Here is a 20,359-nt window from a genome sequence, read left to right as displayed (position 1 = left end):
TTAATAGGAGAAAAGAGCTTTAATATCAGCGCCTCCTTATGTGGTATTCCCAGTTTAAGGGATTTTTTATTCCAGTTAACTTCATAATTTTTTTTCATTTCAGAATGGAGGTTCTGCCTTTGCAATCAGTGGTTTTTCTCTTCTCTAATACAATGAGTTAGTGTATAGAGGATACTTAGAACAGTACCTGGCACATAGAAATGTGACATAAAAGTGGGTGCTTTGGATAAAGAACCTCTCCAGATTAATCTCTGAATCTCTGGGCTGTCCCAAATGGATACTGCTTGACTTTTATAGTCAAGATTCTAGGATGAATCCAGTGAGTTAACACTTCCTCGGGATGCTGCCTTCTCACCTGGGTATCTCATTTTATAACATATGAGATCACATACATTCCTCATGGAAAACTACATAGTTACTCCACGTGTATTCACCAGGCTGTTCTCATTCAAATAAACTTCCAGCCTCCACATTCATGATAAGGAGTCACCTTTGAACCCTTTGCTTTATACTTGTCTTCTTTTTTTTTTAATTTGACAAGTCTAATTTAATCAGTTTAGATAAATAACAGCATCACTGGAGTAAGTAGGTGGCTCTCTAAGATTGCTACATTGAACGAGTTACCACTCAATAAGATAAATAAAATCCAATGTGTTTGAGAGACTAATTAAGAGCAGTGTTTTTCTCCAACTTTTTATCCTCCACAAATCCAAATATAGTCTTTTGTGAAGAACAATCTTTCAATTAATATTTGGTGAAAGAAATAATTGGTCACACTTAATATGACATATTTTCTATGTAACATACACATATGTCATCAATCTGCACCAATGCATATTAAAATATCTCCCTTAAGCATACTCACATTATCTCTCCAGACCCTCGTTCCTCGAGCCTGGTGATGTGTCAGCCAACAAGCATTTATTAAGTGACCAGGTTTCCCTCTTCCCTTGCAAATTTGCAGGAGCTTTAGCTCTGTCAAGGGCATGAGTCAGAACAACACAGTGACTAAGAGTGTGGCTCACCCACGTAGCACCTGGGTGTCCTGCAGCTTGCTATGAACCCACCTGGAACTCAGTCTTTGTCTGTGACATGAGGATTATTGATCATAGTAACAGCTCCCTTAAAAGTTTGTTGTGAAGATTAAATTAATAAATGCATGTAAATAGTTATATGAACTTAGTAGAGAGAGCTATTGGCTCTTTATTGATCAATCAATTAACCTAAGTATTATATAACTAAAAATTGAACATACCAGCTGTATCTTGGAGTAGTACACCAAAAAAACCTTGGAAATTACATATTTCTTTACTAATATTTAGAGAGCACTACTAAAATCCTCTAGTAAAGACTGGCTATAGTCACACAAATGAGAATAAGATTTCTAAGTCTAGCTCACTCTGACATTCAAAGTAGTAAGTTGTGCTTCAAAATAATAATAACAGTCCACTTAAAAATTTATTAGAGGCCGGGTGTGGTGGCTCACACCTGTAATCCTAGCACTTGGAAGGCCAAGGTGGGTTACGAGTTTGAACTCCTGAGGTAAGGAGTTCGAGACCAGCCTGGGAAATGTGGTGAAATCCTGTCTCTACTAAAAAAAAAAAAAAAAAAAAACTGCAAAAATTAGCCAGGGGTGGTGGCACACCCCTGTGCTCCCAGCTACTTGGGAGGCTGAAGCAGGAGAATCGCTTGAACCTGGGAGGTGGAGGCTGCAGTGAGACGAGATCGCACTACTGCACTCCAGCCTGGGCGACAGAGTGAGACCCCGTCTCAAAACAAACAAACAAACAAACAAAAACCTTAATACCTCATTAGTTTGCAATTCTTGGGCGACCTGACCTGACGTTAATTATACATTAGTTAACACATTTAATGCAGGACAGTCTCAATCCTAATGCAAAGCACAGTTTGTGAAGAGCAAGAAAATGTTCATCTCCTTCCCTACAGTATTACACACTAAAATAAAATGCCCATCCTTGTAAGTGAAAGCATAAAACATTTTTAAGAGTCTTGATTTCTTTAATTACTCATGATCCTGCAATCCTAATTAAATCTAACAGCCAAATCCCATGGCTTATGACACCCCAAGCTTCTGTCTCCAGAGGACTGCTGCATGCAGTAACTATTCTCTGATGTTTGCTATTTTGAAGATTGACATAAGCATAGGACTAGAGCTAGGTTTATACCTTCATCTAAAATTCTAGACACTGGAAATAAAATTTATTCATTCTACAAATATGTGCTGAATGCCTGTTATATATACATCAAGCAGCCTTTGGGCCAAAAAGCATATCCTTGCCATCTTGATGTTTATCTACTAGAAGGGACAGACACTCTACATAAATGTATTAACATAAAACCCTGACTTGGTTGACAGTGAGATGCTCCTAAAAGGCTGAGGAACAAAGGTTTCCTGCCAAATACTCCCTCATTCTTCAGTGAATACTGTGAAAAAGAACATTTATTTTCAACCCGTAGCCCCCATCCTGTGGAGATATGAAATAATCAATGTTGGGGAACTTGAGAGTTAGATACGGTTGAGAGAATGCCAAGCCCAGGGAGAGGAGCATGGATGAGATGATCCTGGAGTTTGGGGGACTGGCTAGACTGATGAGGAACTCCTGCCTGAGAAACCGGAGGGCAGGGGCTCTGGGGACTGCTTAAAATTTCACTGAGGGGCGGCCGGGCGCGGTGGCTCACGCCTGTAATCTCAGCACTTTGGGAGGCCGAGGCAGGCAGATCATGAGGTCAGGAGATGGAGACCATCCTGGCTAACACAGTGAAACTCCATCTCTAGTAAAAATACAAAAAATTAGCCTGGCGTGGTGGCGGGTGCCTGTAGTCCCCGCTACTCGGGAGGCTGAGGCAGGAGAATGGTTTGAACCTGGGAGGCGGAGCTTGCAGTGAGCTGAGATCCGGCCACTGCACTCCAGCCTGGGTGACAGAGCCAGACTCCGTCTCAAAAAAAAAAAAAAAAAAAAAGAAAAAACTTCACCAAGGGGCAGGGGCAGGATCACCCCACAGAGGAGGTTTGCAGGAAGAATCAAGGGAGGAAACAGAAGAGCTGAGTGGCAGGGTCTGCAAGTCCAGCTCTTGCTATGGATTTGTCGCACAAATAATTTTGGAAAGGTATAAATACCGGGAAAAATAAAACTTGCTCATAACATGAAAAAAAAAGTGGGATGAAGGTATGTCAGCTTTAGTTAAGGGGATGAGGGAAGAGGGTCTGAAGGAGGGACATCTAAGATAAACCTGAATTCTGGGAAGAGACCATCATTCAAAATCTGGGGAAGGGGATTCCAGGCAAAGGGAGCTGTGACAGCACAGAGGTGCCAGTTCAAACCAGGGTAAATTCCACAACTAAGAACAGTGACTATTTGTGTAGTAATTTTATATTTTGTTTTAAATTATATCTGTTAAATTATGTCCCCACAAAGCCTAATAACCCTGAGGGATTTGGGTCTCCAGTTGCAGTGGGGGAAAACTTGACCAAAAGAATGACACCCAGGCCCAGGTCAAGTCTATTGCAGGCTGGACCTCGGAGCCGCACTGGGCCTGCGCTGCAGCCTCTGGCAGAGTGTGTGCACCCTTCCCTGTGTGTACGCCCTTCGTTGGGTGTGACGGCCACTTCTGTGTCAAGGTCCCACCACCTCTATGCTGACTCCTCTGCCCTCAAGCTCCATCAGGGAAAAAGGTCCCTGCTTCAAAGACCTTCCAAGATCTGGTTCCCCAGCAACCGAGGCTGAGATGGATTCCTAGGGCAGGAGGATTATGGGGCAGTTCCCTTGCAGGGATACCTGGCAGGGAGTGAGGAAATCCAGATCCCACAGAGGGACAGATCCCATTGTCATGCTCTTGCAATGGGGGCCTCAGCTGCTGGGATGCTCTGGAGCTGCCACAGCCCTTCAGAAACTTTCCAGCTTTGAGGCCTCGGCACCCTGTGTTGAGTGGTCATTGGCTCCAGGCTGCCCCGGACAGGGAGGAGAAGTTTGGGTAAAGCAGCTCCCTTCAGCCACCACCAATTCCCAGGGAGGGATTTTGCTGAGAGTGGTCAAGGAAACACCTCCCAGCTGCTGGGAATGGAAGCTCAGTCCTGAAAGGGAATTTCCAACTCCCTCCATAGCGTCCACCGCACACAGCTCTTTAGCAGAGATTCTCACAGAGAGAAGAGCCTCGAGAGGAAGTCAGTGTGGGTGGAACTAAGTTTTTAGAAATCTAGGCTCTTAGAATTCTTGATTTGCTATTTCAGAACTTCAAGTGTGTCATTATCTTAATAGGTAAGGCCGCAACCAGAAATCAGGAATCATTTTAAGCATTTTGAAAGGAGAACGTTAAATAGAGAGGGTTGGTTACTGAAGGGGATGGAAGAGCCAGGAAGCCAAAAGGAATGTTGAAGCAATTGGAACATCATCAGTGAGGCAGGAAGGCTGTGGGGAGCCAGGCAGGGGCATGAGCTCAAGAACGAGGGCCATCCAGGAGCCGCTAGACCCTCAGGCGAAGGTCCAGAAATGGCTCTATGTACAATCAGGCCTTGCCTGGGCCTCTTCACGGTCAGCTGTGTCCATTAGCCTTTCCAGGTGTCCATGGAGGACCTACCCACAAACCTAGGATAGACGCTTCCTCCAGTCATGCACCAGGTCATAAATCCTTAGTTTTTTATTCTGAAATTGTCCAGAGCCCTTTTCAGTTGGTTTCAGCAGGTACAACTATCAGACAGTCCATAAATCCCATCCGTGAGTAACTAGGAATATTCTGTGCTGAGTAACTAGGAATATTCTGTGCATTGAATGAAGCATGAAGGGAGAAGACATTGGATAAGTGACGGGTACTTAACTGATGACTAGCTTGGGATGCTCACAGCTGATGGACACAGCTGACAGTGAAGAGGCCCAGGCAAGGCCTGGTTGTACATAGAGCCATTTCTGGACCTTCTCCTGAGGGTCTAGCGGCTCCTGGATGGCCCTCGTTCTTGAGCTCTGCTCATGCTGTCCCCGGCTTCCCCCAGCCTTCGTGCCTTGCCAGTGTTCCGGTTGCTTCAACATTCCTTTCGACTTCCTGAATCTTCCACCCCCTTCAGTAACCAACCCTTTCTGTTTAATGTTCTGTTTTTAAAATGCTTAGAGTGATTCCTGATGTCTAGTTGGGGCCTTACCTACTGAGATAATTACACACGTCAAGATCTGAAACAGCAAATCAAGAATTCTAAAAGCCCAGATGACTAAAAACAGGAAGTCATTTAGTCGAATCCCTGTCTTTTGATAATTCCCTTCACAACAGTATTGTAAAGTGATTTTCTGGCTCTCTGTTAACTCGTTGCTGCTTTACATTGGAAACAATAGCTTGGATTTGCAGGGAGGTGGATTTCAGGTTGATTCAAGAAAGAACTGTCTGATAATACTATAGACTTCCCAGGGCCACAGATGGCTCCCTGGCACCATTAGCATCTAAGAAGAAACCAAGTGACCAGCCAACATGGCTATTGTAGAAGTTCCACCAGTGGTTGCTGCAAGATGCTTGATAACTCCTAAAAGTTGTTCCAACCTTAAAATTCCACGATTCTGTAAGTTGCAGCCCTCACTAATCAGATAGTACCCACCAGTTAAGTGTACTGAGTCTACAAGCATTTTTAAAAACAAAATTATTGGCCGGGCGCGGTGGCTCAAGCCTGTAATCCCAGCACTTTGGGAGGCCGAGGCGGGCGGATCACAAGGTCAGGAGATCGAGACCATGGTGAAACCCCGTCTCTACTAAAAATACAAAAAATTAGCTGGGTGCGGTGGCGGGTGCCTGTAGTCCCAGCTACTCAGGAGGCTGAGGCAGGAGAATGGCGGGAACCCGGGAGGCGGAGCTTGCAGTGAGCCGAGATCGCGCCACTGCACTCCAGCCTGGGCAACAGCGTGAGACTCCGTCTCAAAAAAAAAAAAAAAAAACAAAATTATTTCACGTTTTGTCATATAACTAACTGCGGATCCTCATCTTTCTTCTACAGCACAGTAGTACATAAGGCTTCGCAACAAATCGTCAGCTTAAACACAGGCACGGGAAAACGTGTAATAATACTCCGATCGATATTCTTTGTCCTGTTGATGGCACTGAGAGCAAAACAGTGGACAACCCTGGTCTACAGAACAGTGGAGAGACTGGAATTTTATGTTTAAGACGAGGCCTTGCACTGCCAGTAATGCCTAACCAGGGTGTCTAATCTTTGGGCTTCCCTGGCCACGTTGGAAGAAGAAGAATTCTCTTGGGCCACACATAACATACACTAACACTAATGATAGCTGATGAGAAAAAAAAAAAAAGTCCTCACATAAATCTCATATTGTTTTAAGAAACTTTGGAAATTTGTGTTGGGCCACATTCAAAACTGTCCGGGCCACAGGTTGGACAATGTTGGTCTAACACAAGATGCCTCAAAACACAGATTTCAGAAATGCGTGGATTCTGAGTCCTACGTGTTCAGAAAAAAGTAAGATATCCTTGCTTGGAGTCCCTCTGCAAGTACATAAACAAACACATAAATGAGGTTATGTTGAAGATCAGTCATGGTTCTTGGTGCTAAATTGGAGAAAGAGGAAAATAAGTCATCCAAATGCTGCTTTCAGTACTGACTGGAAGGATGTATGTGGATTTCCCTTTCCAACTCTTTCTTTCCTCCTCTCTTACCATGAGCAGCACCAGCAGACACCTGGGTACCCATTTGTGCTTTGTTTGTGCACTGACCTTGTAACATTTTGTTACTTCATGATACTTCTTTATGCAGAGAGGATTAAGTTTTTTCCTTCAGATTTTATGTTTCACCTATGATGTCCCTGATAGTGTCAGTCCCTGGCACATCTGAGCATGAACTGATGTCCACAAGCCATCAACTGTTTGGCATGTCTGACACTGCTGCATATTCACAGCTGGTTAGTTTGGGAAAAAGAAAAAGTCAGGGGTTGTCACAGAAGTATGTAGGGGGAAATCCCAGTTACTTGATTTCCAAATAAAACAATAAAGGGCCACACTGATGTAAAAGCGATAGATAACTTAATTGGATATATAAAGATAGTAATTTTTAAAGCACTTTATTGTGAATGCACATACCTTCTTTCTTTGAAAAAGGAGCTCCAAACCGTAGAAGAGTAGTTGCCTGTATGCTATCATCTTGTTTCTCAGGCCAGAAACTATTCTGTTTATGCTAATTCCTTTAGGAATGAGGCTCTGGCGACAGGGGTCCCATTAACAATGTATTTTTGTTTTATAAGGATTTGCACAAACTCACATTTCTCTACCCTTTATATACATTGTGTATTAAGGATTTTGGCGACTTAGAATTTCTGTTATTTAGAGACAGGAAAATCAACATGCCATCTGCAGTCATAACGACTACGATGGATGATCATGATATGCCCTATGAAGTTTACAGAGAATGAGGGCGAACAGGAAAGTCACAGTCATTATTTGTTGTTCTGTGCACACCGTGGTCTTTACTTCTTTTTCTGAAGAGTTCGTCACTAACAAGGAAATCACCAATGACCTTTCCCACACCACTCCGTAGATGGGGTCAAACAACTTCCTTTCCCTTTCATGTAAACATACGGCCACGGCACTCACCTAAGACATTTGGCACAGGCTGTACTTCTCATCATGGTAGTACTTTGAAAAAAAAATTTATTAAATTAACTCAGTGTGGTTTAATTTGAATACTTGTGACAGGACTTCAAGTTGAAAAATTCATAAACCAGAGCATGTTTCCTAATCAGAGCCTCAGAAATTAGAGTCAGTACTCTATATTCTACGCCTTCAGGTTCTTATAGAGTAACCAGAATGAGAGCCAAACACTTGAGGAACTACACCCTCCAAATCAAATTATTCTCTTTCATTATGTTATTAAGACATATTTAAGAAACCTTAACTAATGTACGAAGTTATGGCTGGGACCAAGCTTCCAACTCCATTCTCCTGTAAGTGGCTCAGAAATGTCAAATACTGCTCTGCCTCTTCCAATTGCCACCACATTCTCCCCACAACCCAAAAGACAAATGCATGTACCAATGCTGTCATGAGATTTGTCTTACTTTATTGACAACACTCTGAGTTAGTGTTAACTAGCCAAAACATTCCAGTGATACTGCCATGCTTACTATGAAGCCCTAATAGGGAATTTATTAGCTGTGTGACAAACATGCATCACAAACAACTTCTATAGAGCTCTACTTGTGTAGTTGCTAAAATGTTTGACACCCACTCCATGCCATACTAGCCCTGCTGCAGAGATAACATCTGTGCCATTGGATAAAGACCATCCCAAGGAGCCCAGCAAAATACATTCAGACTGTGTAACTCTGTGTTATAGAAGAACAAAATTCTCTTACCTTGCATTGTCGTTTTTGTTGGTTCTGAGAACAGAGGAATGAGCAAGAGGTAGATAAGGTAGACAAAGGAGAGCCCATTGTATCGGAATGCACATGCTGTGGGAGGGAAGAGAAAAGAGAGTGAGAAGGTCATTAACAAAGGCAGGTTGACAAAACCAGGGGTGCATAACAAAAGATGGTCTCAGATGTCACTGGATCAAACAGTCACGTCCTGAATAGATATGTCAATCAAAAAGTAATAAATTAGGTATTTATTCTGTGTTCATCACTGTGTTGAGCATGACGAGAAACAGATAATTAAAATACATCAACACTGGTCTTAAAATCTAACCAAGAAATATGAAGGTAAAAGACAAAACTATTAAAAATAATAATAGCTACAATAATTTAAGGGATACATAGTATAAAAATATGTAAATTGTGCCACCATACACATAAAATGGTATTGGGGGTGGACTATAAAAGTTCAGACTTCGGGCGGGTACGGTGGCTCAAGCCTGTAATCCCAGCACTTTGGGAGGCCGAGACGGGCGGATCACGAGGTCAGGAGATCGAGACCATCCTGGCCAACACGGTGAAACCCTGTCTCTACTAAAAAATACAAAAAACTAGCCGGGCGAGGTGGCGGGCGCCTGTAGTCCCAGCTACTCGGGAGGCTGAGGAAGGAGAATGGCGTGAACCCAGGAGGTGGAGCTTGCAGTGAGCTGAGATCCAGCCACCGCACTCCAGCCTGGGCGACAGAGCGAGACTCCATCTCAAAAAACAAAAAGAAAAAGTTCAGACATCTTTTTGTTTGCGACTGAGTTTTGTCCTGTTGTCCAGGCTGGAGTGCAGTGGCATGATCTTGGCTCAGTGCAGCCTCTGCCTCCTGGATTCAGGTGATTCTCCTGACTCAGCCTCTCAAGTAGCTGGGATTACGGGCGCACATCACCATGCCTGGCTAATTTTTGTACTTTCAGTAGAGATGGGTTTTTGTCATGTTGGCCAGGCTGGTCTTGAATTCTTGACCTCAGGTAATCTGCCCGCCTCAGCCTCCCAAAGTGCTGGGATTACAGGTGTGAGCCACCGCACCTGGCCTAGTGCATACTTTTTATATATGATTAAAGTTAAGTTGTTATCAATTTTAAATACTCTGTTATACTCTAAAATGCTTTATGTAAACCTCATGGTCACCACAAAGCAAAAACCTATAGCGGATACAAAAGACAAAAAGTACAAAATCAAAGCATACCACTAGAGAAAATCACCAAATCACAAAGGAAGACAGCAAGAGAGAAAGAAATGAACAAACTGAAGTACAATATAATCAGAAAATAATAAACAAAATGACAGTAGTAAGTCCTTGGCTACCAATAATTACCTTAATACATTGTATACTATTAGGTGATAGTCACACTAAAAGCCCAAACTTCTCTACTAAGCAATATATCTATGTAACAAAATTGCACTTGTACCGCCTAAACATATAAAAATAAAAAAGAACATTTTGTTCCTCCACTAGGCCCTATTAGGCCAATGGAGAAATCTAGCAATAAAAGGCAAATGTAAGCACACTTAATTTTTATTTATTTTTTATTTATTTTTTTGAGATGGAGTCTTGCTCTGTCACCCTGGCTGGAGTGTAGTGGTGTGATCTCAGCTCACTGCAAGCTCCGCCTCCTGGGTTCACGCCATTCTCCTGCCTCAGTCTCCCACATATCTGGGACTACAGGCACCCACCACCATGTCTGGCTAATTTTTTGTATTTTTACCAGAGACGGGGTTTCACTGTGTTAGTCAGGATGGTCTCGATCTCCTGACCTCGTGATCCCCCCGCCTCGGCCTCCCAAAGTGCTGGGATTACAGGTGTGAGCCACCGCGCTGGCTAGAATTTTTTAAAAGACCCAAGTACATGCTACCTGGAAGAAACTCACTTCCCATTTAAGAATACACAGAGACTGAAGGTGAAAGGATAGAAAAAGATATTCTATGCAAATGAAAACCAAAAGACACCAGGGATAGCTAGACTTATATCTGATAAAATAGACTTTAAGAACTGTAAAATGAGATAAAGGTCAATATATAGTGACAAAGGGATCAACTGTAATGGTTGTAAATATATATGCACCCAGGATTGGAGCATCTACATATATAAAGCAAATATCAATGGATATAAAGAAAGAGATAAACTATAATGTAATAATAGCAGGGGATTTCAATATCCATTTTTAGAAATGGACAGACCATCCAATCAGAAAATTAGTAAGAAAACATCAGACTTAAACTATATTTTAGACCAAATGAATCTAACAGACATATACAGAACAGTCTATCCAACGGTAGCAGGATATACATTCTATTTTTTCTTTTCTTTTTTTTTTTTTTTGAGATGGAGTCTCGCTCTGTCGCCCAGGCTGGAGTGCAGTGGTGCAATCTCAGCTCACTGCAAGCTCCGCCTCCCGGGTTCACGCCATTCTCCTGCCTCAGCCTCCGAGTAGCTGGGACTACAGGCGCCCGCCACCACGCCTGGCTATTTTTTTGTATTTTTAGTGGAGACGGGGTTTCACCATGTTAGCCAGGACGGTCTCGATCTCCTGACCTCGTGATCTGCCCGCCTCGGCCTCCCAAGGTGCTGAGATTACAGGCGTGAGCCACCACACCCGGCAGAATACACATTCTTCTTAAGCACAGGTGGAGGGTTCTCAGAATAGAGCATATGTTAGGTCACAAAAGAAGTCTCAACAATTTTAAGAAGACTGAAATCGTATCAAGTGTCTTTTCCAACCACAATGATATGAAACTAGAAATCAAAAACAGGAGGAATTTCAGAAAATTTGCAAATACATGGAAATTAAACAACATGCTCCTAAACAGTAAATGAGTCAAAGAAGAAAGTAAGAAAGTAAAAGGGAAATTAGAAAATACCTTGGGATTAGCAAAATTGGACACACAACATACCAAAATTTATGGAATCCAGCAAAAGCAGTTCTAAGAGAGAAGCTTATAGCAATAAATGCTTACATGAAAATGAAGAAAGATCTCAAACAACCTACCATTACACCTCAAGGAACCAGAAAAAGAAACGCTAACCAAGCCCAAAGTTGGTAGAAGGAAAGAAATAATAAAGATCAAAGCAGAAACAAATAAAATAGACACTAGAAAACCAATAGAAAAGGTCAATAAAACTATGAGTTGGTTTTTTGAAAAGAAATAAAATCCAGAAACCTTAGACTCAGAAGAAAAGAAAGATCCAAAAAAATAAGATGAGAAATGAAAGAGGAGACATTACCACTGATATCACATGAATATAAAGGATTAGAAGAGATTCTGTGAGCAATTATACATCAATAAACTGGATAACCTAGAAAAAATGAATAAATTCCTAGCAATATACTACCTACCATGATGGAATCATGAAGAAATAAAAAATCTGAGCAGACTAGTAAAAAGTAAGGAGATTAGAATCGGTGATAAAAAAAAAATCTCCCCTCAAAAATAAATGAAGAAATAAATAAAAGCCCAGGGCCTGATGAATTCTACTGAACATTTAAGGAGAAATAATACCAATTCTTCTCAAATTCTTCTAAGAAAATTAGAGAAGAGGGAATACTTGCAAAGTCATCCTATGTGGTCATCATTACCCTGATACTAAAACCAGACAAGGATAATACAAGCAAAGAAAATTACAGGCCAGTGTCCTTGATGAACATAGATGCACAAGTCCTCAACAAAATGCAAGCAAACCCAACTCAGCAAGAAAAAGGCTCCTTCATCATGATCAAGTGGGCTTTATCCCAGGGATGCAAGAATGGTTCAACATACCTATAGCTATCAATGTGATACACCTCATTAACAGAATGAAGAACAAAAACCATGTATCTTCTCAAAGATGCAGGAAAACTATCCGGCAAAATTCAACACCCTTCATGGTAAAAATTCTCAACAAATTACATATGGAAGAAATGGACTTCAGTACAATAGAGGCCATATGTAACACACACACAGCTAATATCACACTCATCAGTGACAATTTAAAATTTTTCTTCTAATACCAGAAATAAGACAAGAATGCCTACTCTTGACACTTCTATTCAATGTGGTATGGGAAGTCCTAGACAGAGAAATTAGGCAAGAAAAAGAAAACAATACATCAAAATTGGAAAGGAAGAAGCAAAGCAAATTTGTCTGTTTGCGGATGACCTGATCTTATATAAAGAAAACCCTAAAGACTCAACCAAAAAATTGTTAGAACGAATTAATTCAGTAAAGTTTCAAAATACAAAATCAACACAAGAAAATCAGTAGTATTCGCTATACACTAACAACGAAGTATCTGAAAAAGAAATTTTAAAAATCCCATTCACAGTAGCTACAAATAATACTTAGAAATAAAGCTAACCAAAGAGGTGAAAGACCTATAAATGGAAGGATATAAAACATTGATAATAGAAATTGAGGCAGACACAAATACAGTCATGGACCTCTTAGCATCAGCAATATGTTCTGAGAAATGCATTGTCAGGTAATTTTGTCCTTGTGGGAACTGTGTGCTTACATAAACAGAGATGGTACACCCTACTGCACACCTAGACAATATGGTGTCGCCTACTGCTCCTAGGCCAAAAACATATGCAGCATATGTTACTGTGCTGAATACTACAGGCAACTGTAATACAATGGCGAGGATTTATGTATCTAAACATATCTAAATATAGAAAAAGTACAGTAAAACTATGGCATTATAATCTTATGGGACCAGCCCCACAGACCGTCAGCATTCCTGCTTGGTGGCGATCAAAGGGCATGGAGATCAAGCCCTGAACAGAGATGTTAGTTGAAATAATAAGAAAAAATGAACTCTCTGAAGGGAAGAGCACTAAAGAGAGGCACAAAGGAGGCAGGTGTTTGTCTTAGCTCTGCCTACAGGTGGGATGAGAGGGGGCAAGGAAACTGAGAGGCAGGAAAGAAAAAAGCAGCAGAAAAATGTGAGACGGATATGAGGAAAACCAGGACAGCCCAGCTTCACAAAGGGAAAGGTTTTCACAAAAGAAATCCACTGCAACGGGGAGACTAAACTGTCGTGAGTGCCGGTGAGGAAGCCCTTGCAGCCCCTCGCAGAAGGGCTTCAGCCCAGAAGGAAGGAAGGAAGTCAACCTATGGAAGTGCAGTGAACATGCGGCCACAACCAGGAAGCTGGAAGCAAGAAGGGGAGGCCCGGGAGACTGAGCAGAGGACGCCAAGGAACAGACCGGGCCCAAGTGCTCCTGGTCACCGAAGTGCTGAGCATCTGGGCCTAGGGCACAGTCCAGGCTGGGGGGACACATCAGGATGCGAGTGGCGGGTACCCAGACAGGAAGACCAGATCAAGAAGCACTAATCCCAGAATGCAGACAACAGGAGTATAGCACACTCCAGCCAAGGGTCTGAGTTAGGACCCATGGTGCCTGCTTCCATGGCTGATTCTAGAAGTCAGCAAGGAAAGAAGCAAAATGCAATAATTTTATTGCAATAAAAATGCGATAAAGCAAAATGCATGAGAGAAGAGAACAGGAATCGACAAGAAGTTCTTTTTATCCCAAAGGAGTCACACACATATTTGTTGCTTTCTGCACCACTCCCCCCATCCCAACCTCCTTTCTTAAAGATTCAAAGCAGAAAGAAATGTTCACTCCACAGATTGGAGTGACAGCAAATACCTAAAACAGGTGATCTACAAGAAGAAGAACAAAAGCTCGGATTCTCTTTCCAGCTGCTTTTTCCCTTCTGCTTATTTCTCATCCAAAGTTGAAGTCTTTTATAGAACATTGTAGAGACATTTGGTCATTCATCTGCCAACAGACATGTAGTCAGCACACACTGTGTGCTGGGCGTTGTCCTAGGTGTTTGAGCTACATCAGAGAGCAAAACGGAAATGAGAGATCGCACCCTGCCTTTGGGAGCTGATGTGCTGGTGGGGAGACAGTGGTGAACAATGGGCAAAATCAAAGGCAAAGCATGTGGTGTGTTGGAAAGGAAGTGCTATCTCCACAAGAAGTCCAGCCAGAGAAGTGAAAGCCAAAGCCTAGACGAGGGGAGGCGTGAAGGGGAAAGTGAGGTTGAAGCCCAGAGGTGAGGGAGGTGATGAGCTGATTGAGTGATTCCTGCCAATTCCCTTTGGGAGAAGCACTCAGGCAAAACGGAAGCAAGCCAGACCCCTCTAACCTGCTGAAGACAGCCCCAAAGAGCCCAGTGTGCAAGCAGAAGCCTCCAGGAGGCCGGATCATGCCGGGCCTTGCAAGGGCTCCGAGGACTCTGGTTTTCCCTCTGAGTGGCCGTGGAAGTGATCATTCTCCCCCTGGGTTTGGCTGCTCTGCTGGCAGCTCCAATTGCCCACCTGTGCCCATCCTGCGCTCCATGCTACTGCAAAACTACATCGCCTGCATCTGCCCTGTCCTTTCTGAATCAGGCATCTTCCTGTACAGCTCACATGCTTCCCCTCCTGGAAGCTGTCCAGGAGCATACCCTCCTCCAAATGAGATTTCTTTCTTTTTTTTTTTTTGAGACAGAGTCTCACTCTGTCGCCCAGGCTGGAGTGCAGTGGCCGGATCTCGGCTCACTGCAAGCTCCGCCCCCCGGGTTCACGCCATTCTCCTGCCTCAGCCTCCCGAGTAGCTGGGACTACAGGCATCCGCCACCTCGCCCGGCTAATTTTTTGTATTTTTAGTAGAGACGGGGTTTCACTGTGTTAGCCAGGATGGTCTCGATCTCCTGACCTCGTGATCCGCCCGCCTCAGCCTCCCAAAGTGCTGGGATTACGGGCTTGAGCCACCGCGCCCGGCCAAATGAGATTTCTTGTTCCCTGGTGCCCCCTCAAGCGTACGTCTCATCCAGCACCCCTTGCACGTACTTCTATGTCAGCGGGGCCCTTCCGGGTAGGGCAGAACCTTTGTTATCTCCGTCCTCTCCATACCCACTACTGTATCTGCTCCAAAGTAGAGGATCATGCTTACAAAACGAATGAATGCATACAAACAAAATGAAAACAACTTGAGGACATCTAAAAGAAACCACAGGGTATCAAGGTATGCAGAATTTCTGGTGGCAATGAAAACGTCCCAACTGACAGGGCCCCCAAATAAAAACGTAATAAATGAGAACATTTCTCTTTTTTTTTTTAGCCTAGGTGAGATTTTTTAATGTTAATCCATGTTGGACAATAAAATTACCTAATTCTGCCAATTTCTGGGTCGAGAGAAAAATAAAACTCACTCGTGTGATTGTACCATCTTAAAGAGCATGCACAGTGCATGTAACTATTCACTCATGTAAGAGCTCATACTAATGTGCTTACTGTGTGTCAAGCCCGGATCTAGGCCTTTCATGTCAATTAACTCTTGCAGTTATTATCCTCATTTTACAAAGTCTGTTATTTCTTTCTACATGTGAAGAAGCAGGCCCAGTGGGTACAGCTGTGTAGCCGGGCTGAGGTTTGTGCCCCTGCAGTTGGGATCCTGAGTCTGCTGTCATCAAGAAGCGCATGACCTCACCACCATACCACATCCTTATTCTGTGTATCTTTCTCCCCAGTTAAATGTCAAGGGCTCAGTAAGGCTGAGGCTGGGCTAGGATTACAGGTGTGAGCCACCACGCCCAGGCAACAACTGCTGCTTTATCAAGTGTGATGTTGCCTCAGACCCCTTCGCGCACCCTCCGCACTTAGCACAGGGCCCTCTGTGAACATGACGGCAAATGCTCTGAATGTATGTTGTTGTTTCAAACTTTTATAACTTTGCTATGTAAGCCTTTATATTATTTGCAATCAAAGTGTGTATATTAAGGAAGATTTCCTATGATTAACTTCGGAGGTGGGAGAACAGAGCCTGGTCTTGGTTTCCCACATCACAACCTTTTAGTTACAATTATTTATAGCAAAGTCCAACAAGCTATGGTGAGGACAAGGGTGGCCCAGGGTCAGGGGCGGCCTCTAAAACCACCCCCAGTGGTCCCCATCTCCTCGTGTTCACATCCATTGGAGCAATCGCCTCTTCCTGAGTGTGGGCTGTACCTAGAGATTCACTTCTAATGAACAGACTACAGTAAAAGTATTGGGCTGCCACTTCCACAGCTAAGCTACAAAAGGGTTAAGGCTTGTCTTGAGCATCCCCTCTCCCTTGCTCACCCTGAGGGAAGCCAGCTGCCGTGACATGTGTCCTGCGGAGAGGCCCGTGTGGCAAAGGACTGAGGTTTCCACCTAAAAGCCACTCAAGTCAGCTTGGAGGCAGGGCCTCCTCTGACAACATGCTCACTCGAGTGCCCCTGGATTGCAGCCACAAGAGACTCTGTGCCAGAGGATGCAGCCAAGCCACATCTGGAGTCCTGACTCCTAAGAACTCTGAGACGGTGTGTGTTGTGTTAAGCTGCTAAATGTATGCAGCAATTTGTATGCAGCAATAGATAACTAGTGAGTGCACAAACTAAAAAATAAATTAGGGCCGGGCGCGGTGGCTCACGCCTGTAATCCCAGCACTTTGGGAGGCCGAAGTGGGCAGATCACGAGGTCAGGAGATCGAGACCATACTGGCTAACACAGTGAAACCCCGTCTCTACTAAAAATACAAACAATTAGCTGGGCGAGGTGGCGGGCGCCTGTAGTCCCAGCTACTCGGGAGACTGAGGCAGGAGAATGGCGTGAACCCAGGAGGCGGAGCTTGCAGTGAGCCAAGACTGCGCCACTGCACTCCAGCCTGGGCGACAGAGCAAGACTCTGTCTCAAAATAAATAAATAAATAAATAAATAAATAAATAAATAAAATAAAAAATAAACCACCTCCAAAAATCCAGCTTCACTTACTTGTCATTTGAAATCATCCCATTCGACCAATAAGAGTCACAATTTTACTTGATGTATGTGAAGATGCTACCCAAAAGTTATCCAAAACTACAAGGGCTTTAAATGCTATTATTTAAGTGAGTTGTCTCCATCAAGGGAAAATATGCCTTTGAACTTGGCAATATGGCACATTCAAGCTAGAAAAGTCTTAGAAGGCAAATAACAACTGCTTCTTTTTTTTTTTTCTTTTTCTTTTTTTTTTTTGAGACAGAGTCTGGCTCTGTCACCCAGGCTGGAGTGCAGTGGCGCAATCGCGGCTCACTGCAACCTCCGCCTTCTGGGTTCACACCAGTCGCCTGCCTCAGCCTCCCGAGTAGCTGGGACTACAGGTGCCACCACCACGCTCGGCTAATTTGTTGTATTTTCAGTAGAGATGGGGTTTCACTGTGTTAGCCAGGATGGTCTCGATCTCCTGACCCCGTGATCCACCCGCCTTGGCCTCCCAAAGTGCTAGGATTACAGGCGTGAGCCACCGTGCCCAGCCAATAACTGCTTCTTTATCAAGTGTGATATTGCCTTTGTTCAAGATTCGGAGACATTTAAAGCACATTCATTCCTTTTCATAACGAGTGATCATACTCTTGCTGCACAATGTCCCTGACACTCCACCTTTCTTAGTGGATTCTCAGGGAGCTGCACCTCCATCCTCTGGCAGCAACAATGTTACTGTGGACAGAACAACAAAAATGCAGGTCAATGTGTTTAAAGGAAAAAGATTATTTGCGTTAGCCGAGGTGCTTTAGCACTGCAGCTTCCACTATTTCTACCTGGTTTTAACCATCCAAAATTATACAACAGCTGACAGTAATTCCCCAAACAAAAGACCTTGACAGGCCTGAAGAACTCACAATTAAAAACTGAGATCACAAGTTATCAAGTAAAGTAAACATTAATATTGCCTTATGAATCGCAAACACTTGGACTTCCTCGTTCACGAGTTTTCTTTTCTAAAGATCAAACATGGTGTGCAATTTGGAAAAAACTCTAGAAGTCAGAAAAATGATCGATTTGACTTTGACAATTTACAATGTGTCAACACAGAAAGAGGGAAAATCTCTTGCAGATATGAAATGGTTAGGGTGGCCATGTAACATTTGTAAAAATACTTGCGTTGCAATAGAGATAGAATAATTTTCCTGTTACTGCACTATGATCACAGAGAGGTTCACGCACACTTTACCACTCTATAGTAGCTCAAGGCAGTAATTTTAGATTATGCTATTAAAGGTAAGTGCCCTCAGAGCTGAATTTTTGGCAAGATGTGCCCTCCCAGCTCCTTATCCCTTTAGCAAGGCCAAACAAGGTCTCACTATTAATGGTCTAGGCAACAGTGCCTTAAATGTTTAGACTAAGTCCATTTCTACTAAGTATGTTTTAAATGCTCTTTATTGCCTCAAGGAGCTTTGTTTATTTTAACAGTTGCCACAGCAGTAGATAGGTAAACACTACTCCCAATAAGCAACTTTAAAACCAACTGACAAAATAGTTCTGTCGATCCAGTAATTCTAGAAATTGTTCGTATCTTTAATAATTTTCTTTCTGTACTCTGAAGCAACTGAGTGCTTTTCAAAGGACATTCTTTCAAAATTATGGTTATTTTATAAATTAGAAAAAAAAGAGAAATAACTGCAAACTATTTACAATAGAGCAGGAAAAAAATTAAACAACCACAGATTTTTTCCTGAGGAAGCAAAACTATCAAAGAAATGAGAGAAAGGAAAAAGGCTGTTACGTCACCTGATTCATTGTCTATCAGTGTAGAATTCTTTCCCCTATTTAATCTACACTGTGTTTTACATCTGGTTGAAACTGTAAATGTCTCAAACAGTGATACTTTAGAGCAGCAGACAGTCGAGACAACAACATTCTCTTCCTCTCCCTCTAGTCTCACTTCTGTGCCCACTGGCGGTCTTGCCCCAGGTGCTTCCTACAGAAAGTTACAAAAATTGTTTCTTCATAAGGACAATGCCAGTCTCTCTCACCACCATTCAGAAAGGCAAGACATATGCTTACATACATATTCTTATCACGTAACACCTGCGTCAGATTCCTTACACACACCAAAACGTGCTCACATATGTGTGACAGGAAAGGCTAACAGAGATATATTTCTTTCTTTTTTTTTTTTTTTTTTTTTTTTTTTGAGACGGAGTCTCGCTCTGTCGCCCAGGCTGGAGTGCAGTGGTGTGATCTCGGCTCACTGCAAACTCCGCCTCCCGGGTTCCCGCCATTCTCCTGTCTCAGCCTCCCGAGTGGCTGGGACTACAGGCACCGCCACCACACTCCGCTAGTTTTTTGCATTTTTAGTAGAGACGGGGTTTCACCGTGTTAGCCAGGATGGTCTCGATCTCCTGACCTCGTGATCCGCCCGCCACGGCCTCCCAAAGTGCTGGGATTACAGGCGTGAGCCACTGTGCCTGGTGGAGAGATATATTTCAAATAAGAAAATATGCTCTCCCATTTAGATATGTTTTATTTAACATTACATTTTTAGCCTGAAATGTGTGAAGGCTGACATTGCCGCAGTGTGTCAGCACAATGCTGAACTCCTCAGTCAAGCATTCCTCACACTTCAAGAAAGAGAAACAGAAACATTGTATTCTACATTAGTTTCATTAAATAAATTATTTAAAAGAATGTGATTTTAGGGTAAAGCCTGAAGGAAAACATGACTTTTACGGAGTAATAGATTGTAAGGACTTGTATTAGAAAATCATAACTACTACTCAATTTCCTAAAACTTTGAAGCCAGTCTAAGGAAAAAAATCTGGCAAAACCATTTTATTTATAAAGGAAAAAAAGACTCTGGTCTGAATTTTCTGCTTTTTCCAAACAACTGGAGATATTATTTGTAAACTATGAGTTAGAACAGATGATTACTAAGATTTTAGTTTTTTTTTTTTTTTTGGCCGTTAGTTTAAAAATGTGTTGCTTTTAATTTAGTATACAAAGGTAGGATTCTGTTATCTATGTTAACATATACACATATCAGATCAAATATTAGCAACAGTATTAAGCAGTATATATATAATTTCATATATTAGTAATAGTACATATATAATTTCATATCAAATATTAGTAACAGTATTAAACAGTATGTCATCAAATGTTAGTAACAATATTAAAAGTTTCACTCAGTTTTCTAAACTCATCC

At 42.6% G+C, this 20,359-nt stretch overlaps 1 protein-coding gene across 14 annotated transcripts in view; it reads right to left on the bottom strand.

Annotated features, from left to right (window-relative positions):
* The window catches only part of LOC105478913 (piezo type mechanosensitive ion channel component 2), a 475,658-nt gene that overhangs the window by 373,573 nt on the left and 81,726 nt on the right, over window positions 1-20,359 (bottom strand). For all 14 annotated transcript variants that reach the window (XR_985592.3, XR_011617161.1, XM_011736634.2 and 11 more), the window contains exon 2: window positions 8,358-8,453. Coding sequence is in view for 12 of the 14 variants with exons in the window: in XM_011736634.2 (XP_011734936.1) it covers window positions 8,358-8,453 (96 nt within the window). In the remaining 2 variants the exon portion in view is untranslated. The remainder of the gene's footprint in view (window positions 1-8,357; window positions 8,454-20,359) is intronic.

The sequence above is a fragment of the Macaca nemestrina genome, chromosome 19, assembly GCF_043159975.1.
Source record: "Macaca nemestrina isolate mMacNem1 chromosome 19, mMacNem.hap1, whole genome shotgun sequence".
Taxonomy (NCBI): Eukaryota; Metazoa; Chordata; class Mammalia; order Primates; family Cercopithecidae; genus Macaca; species Macaca nemestrina.
The sequence above is the reverse complement of the archived record's forward strand: the minus strand, read 5'-3'. Positions and strand labels throughout refer to the sequence as shown.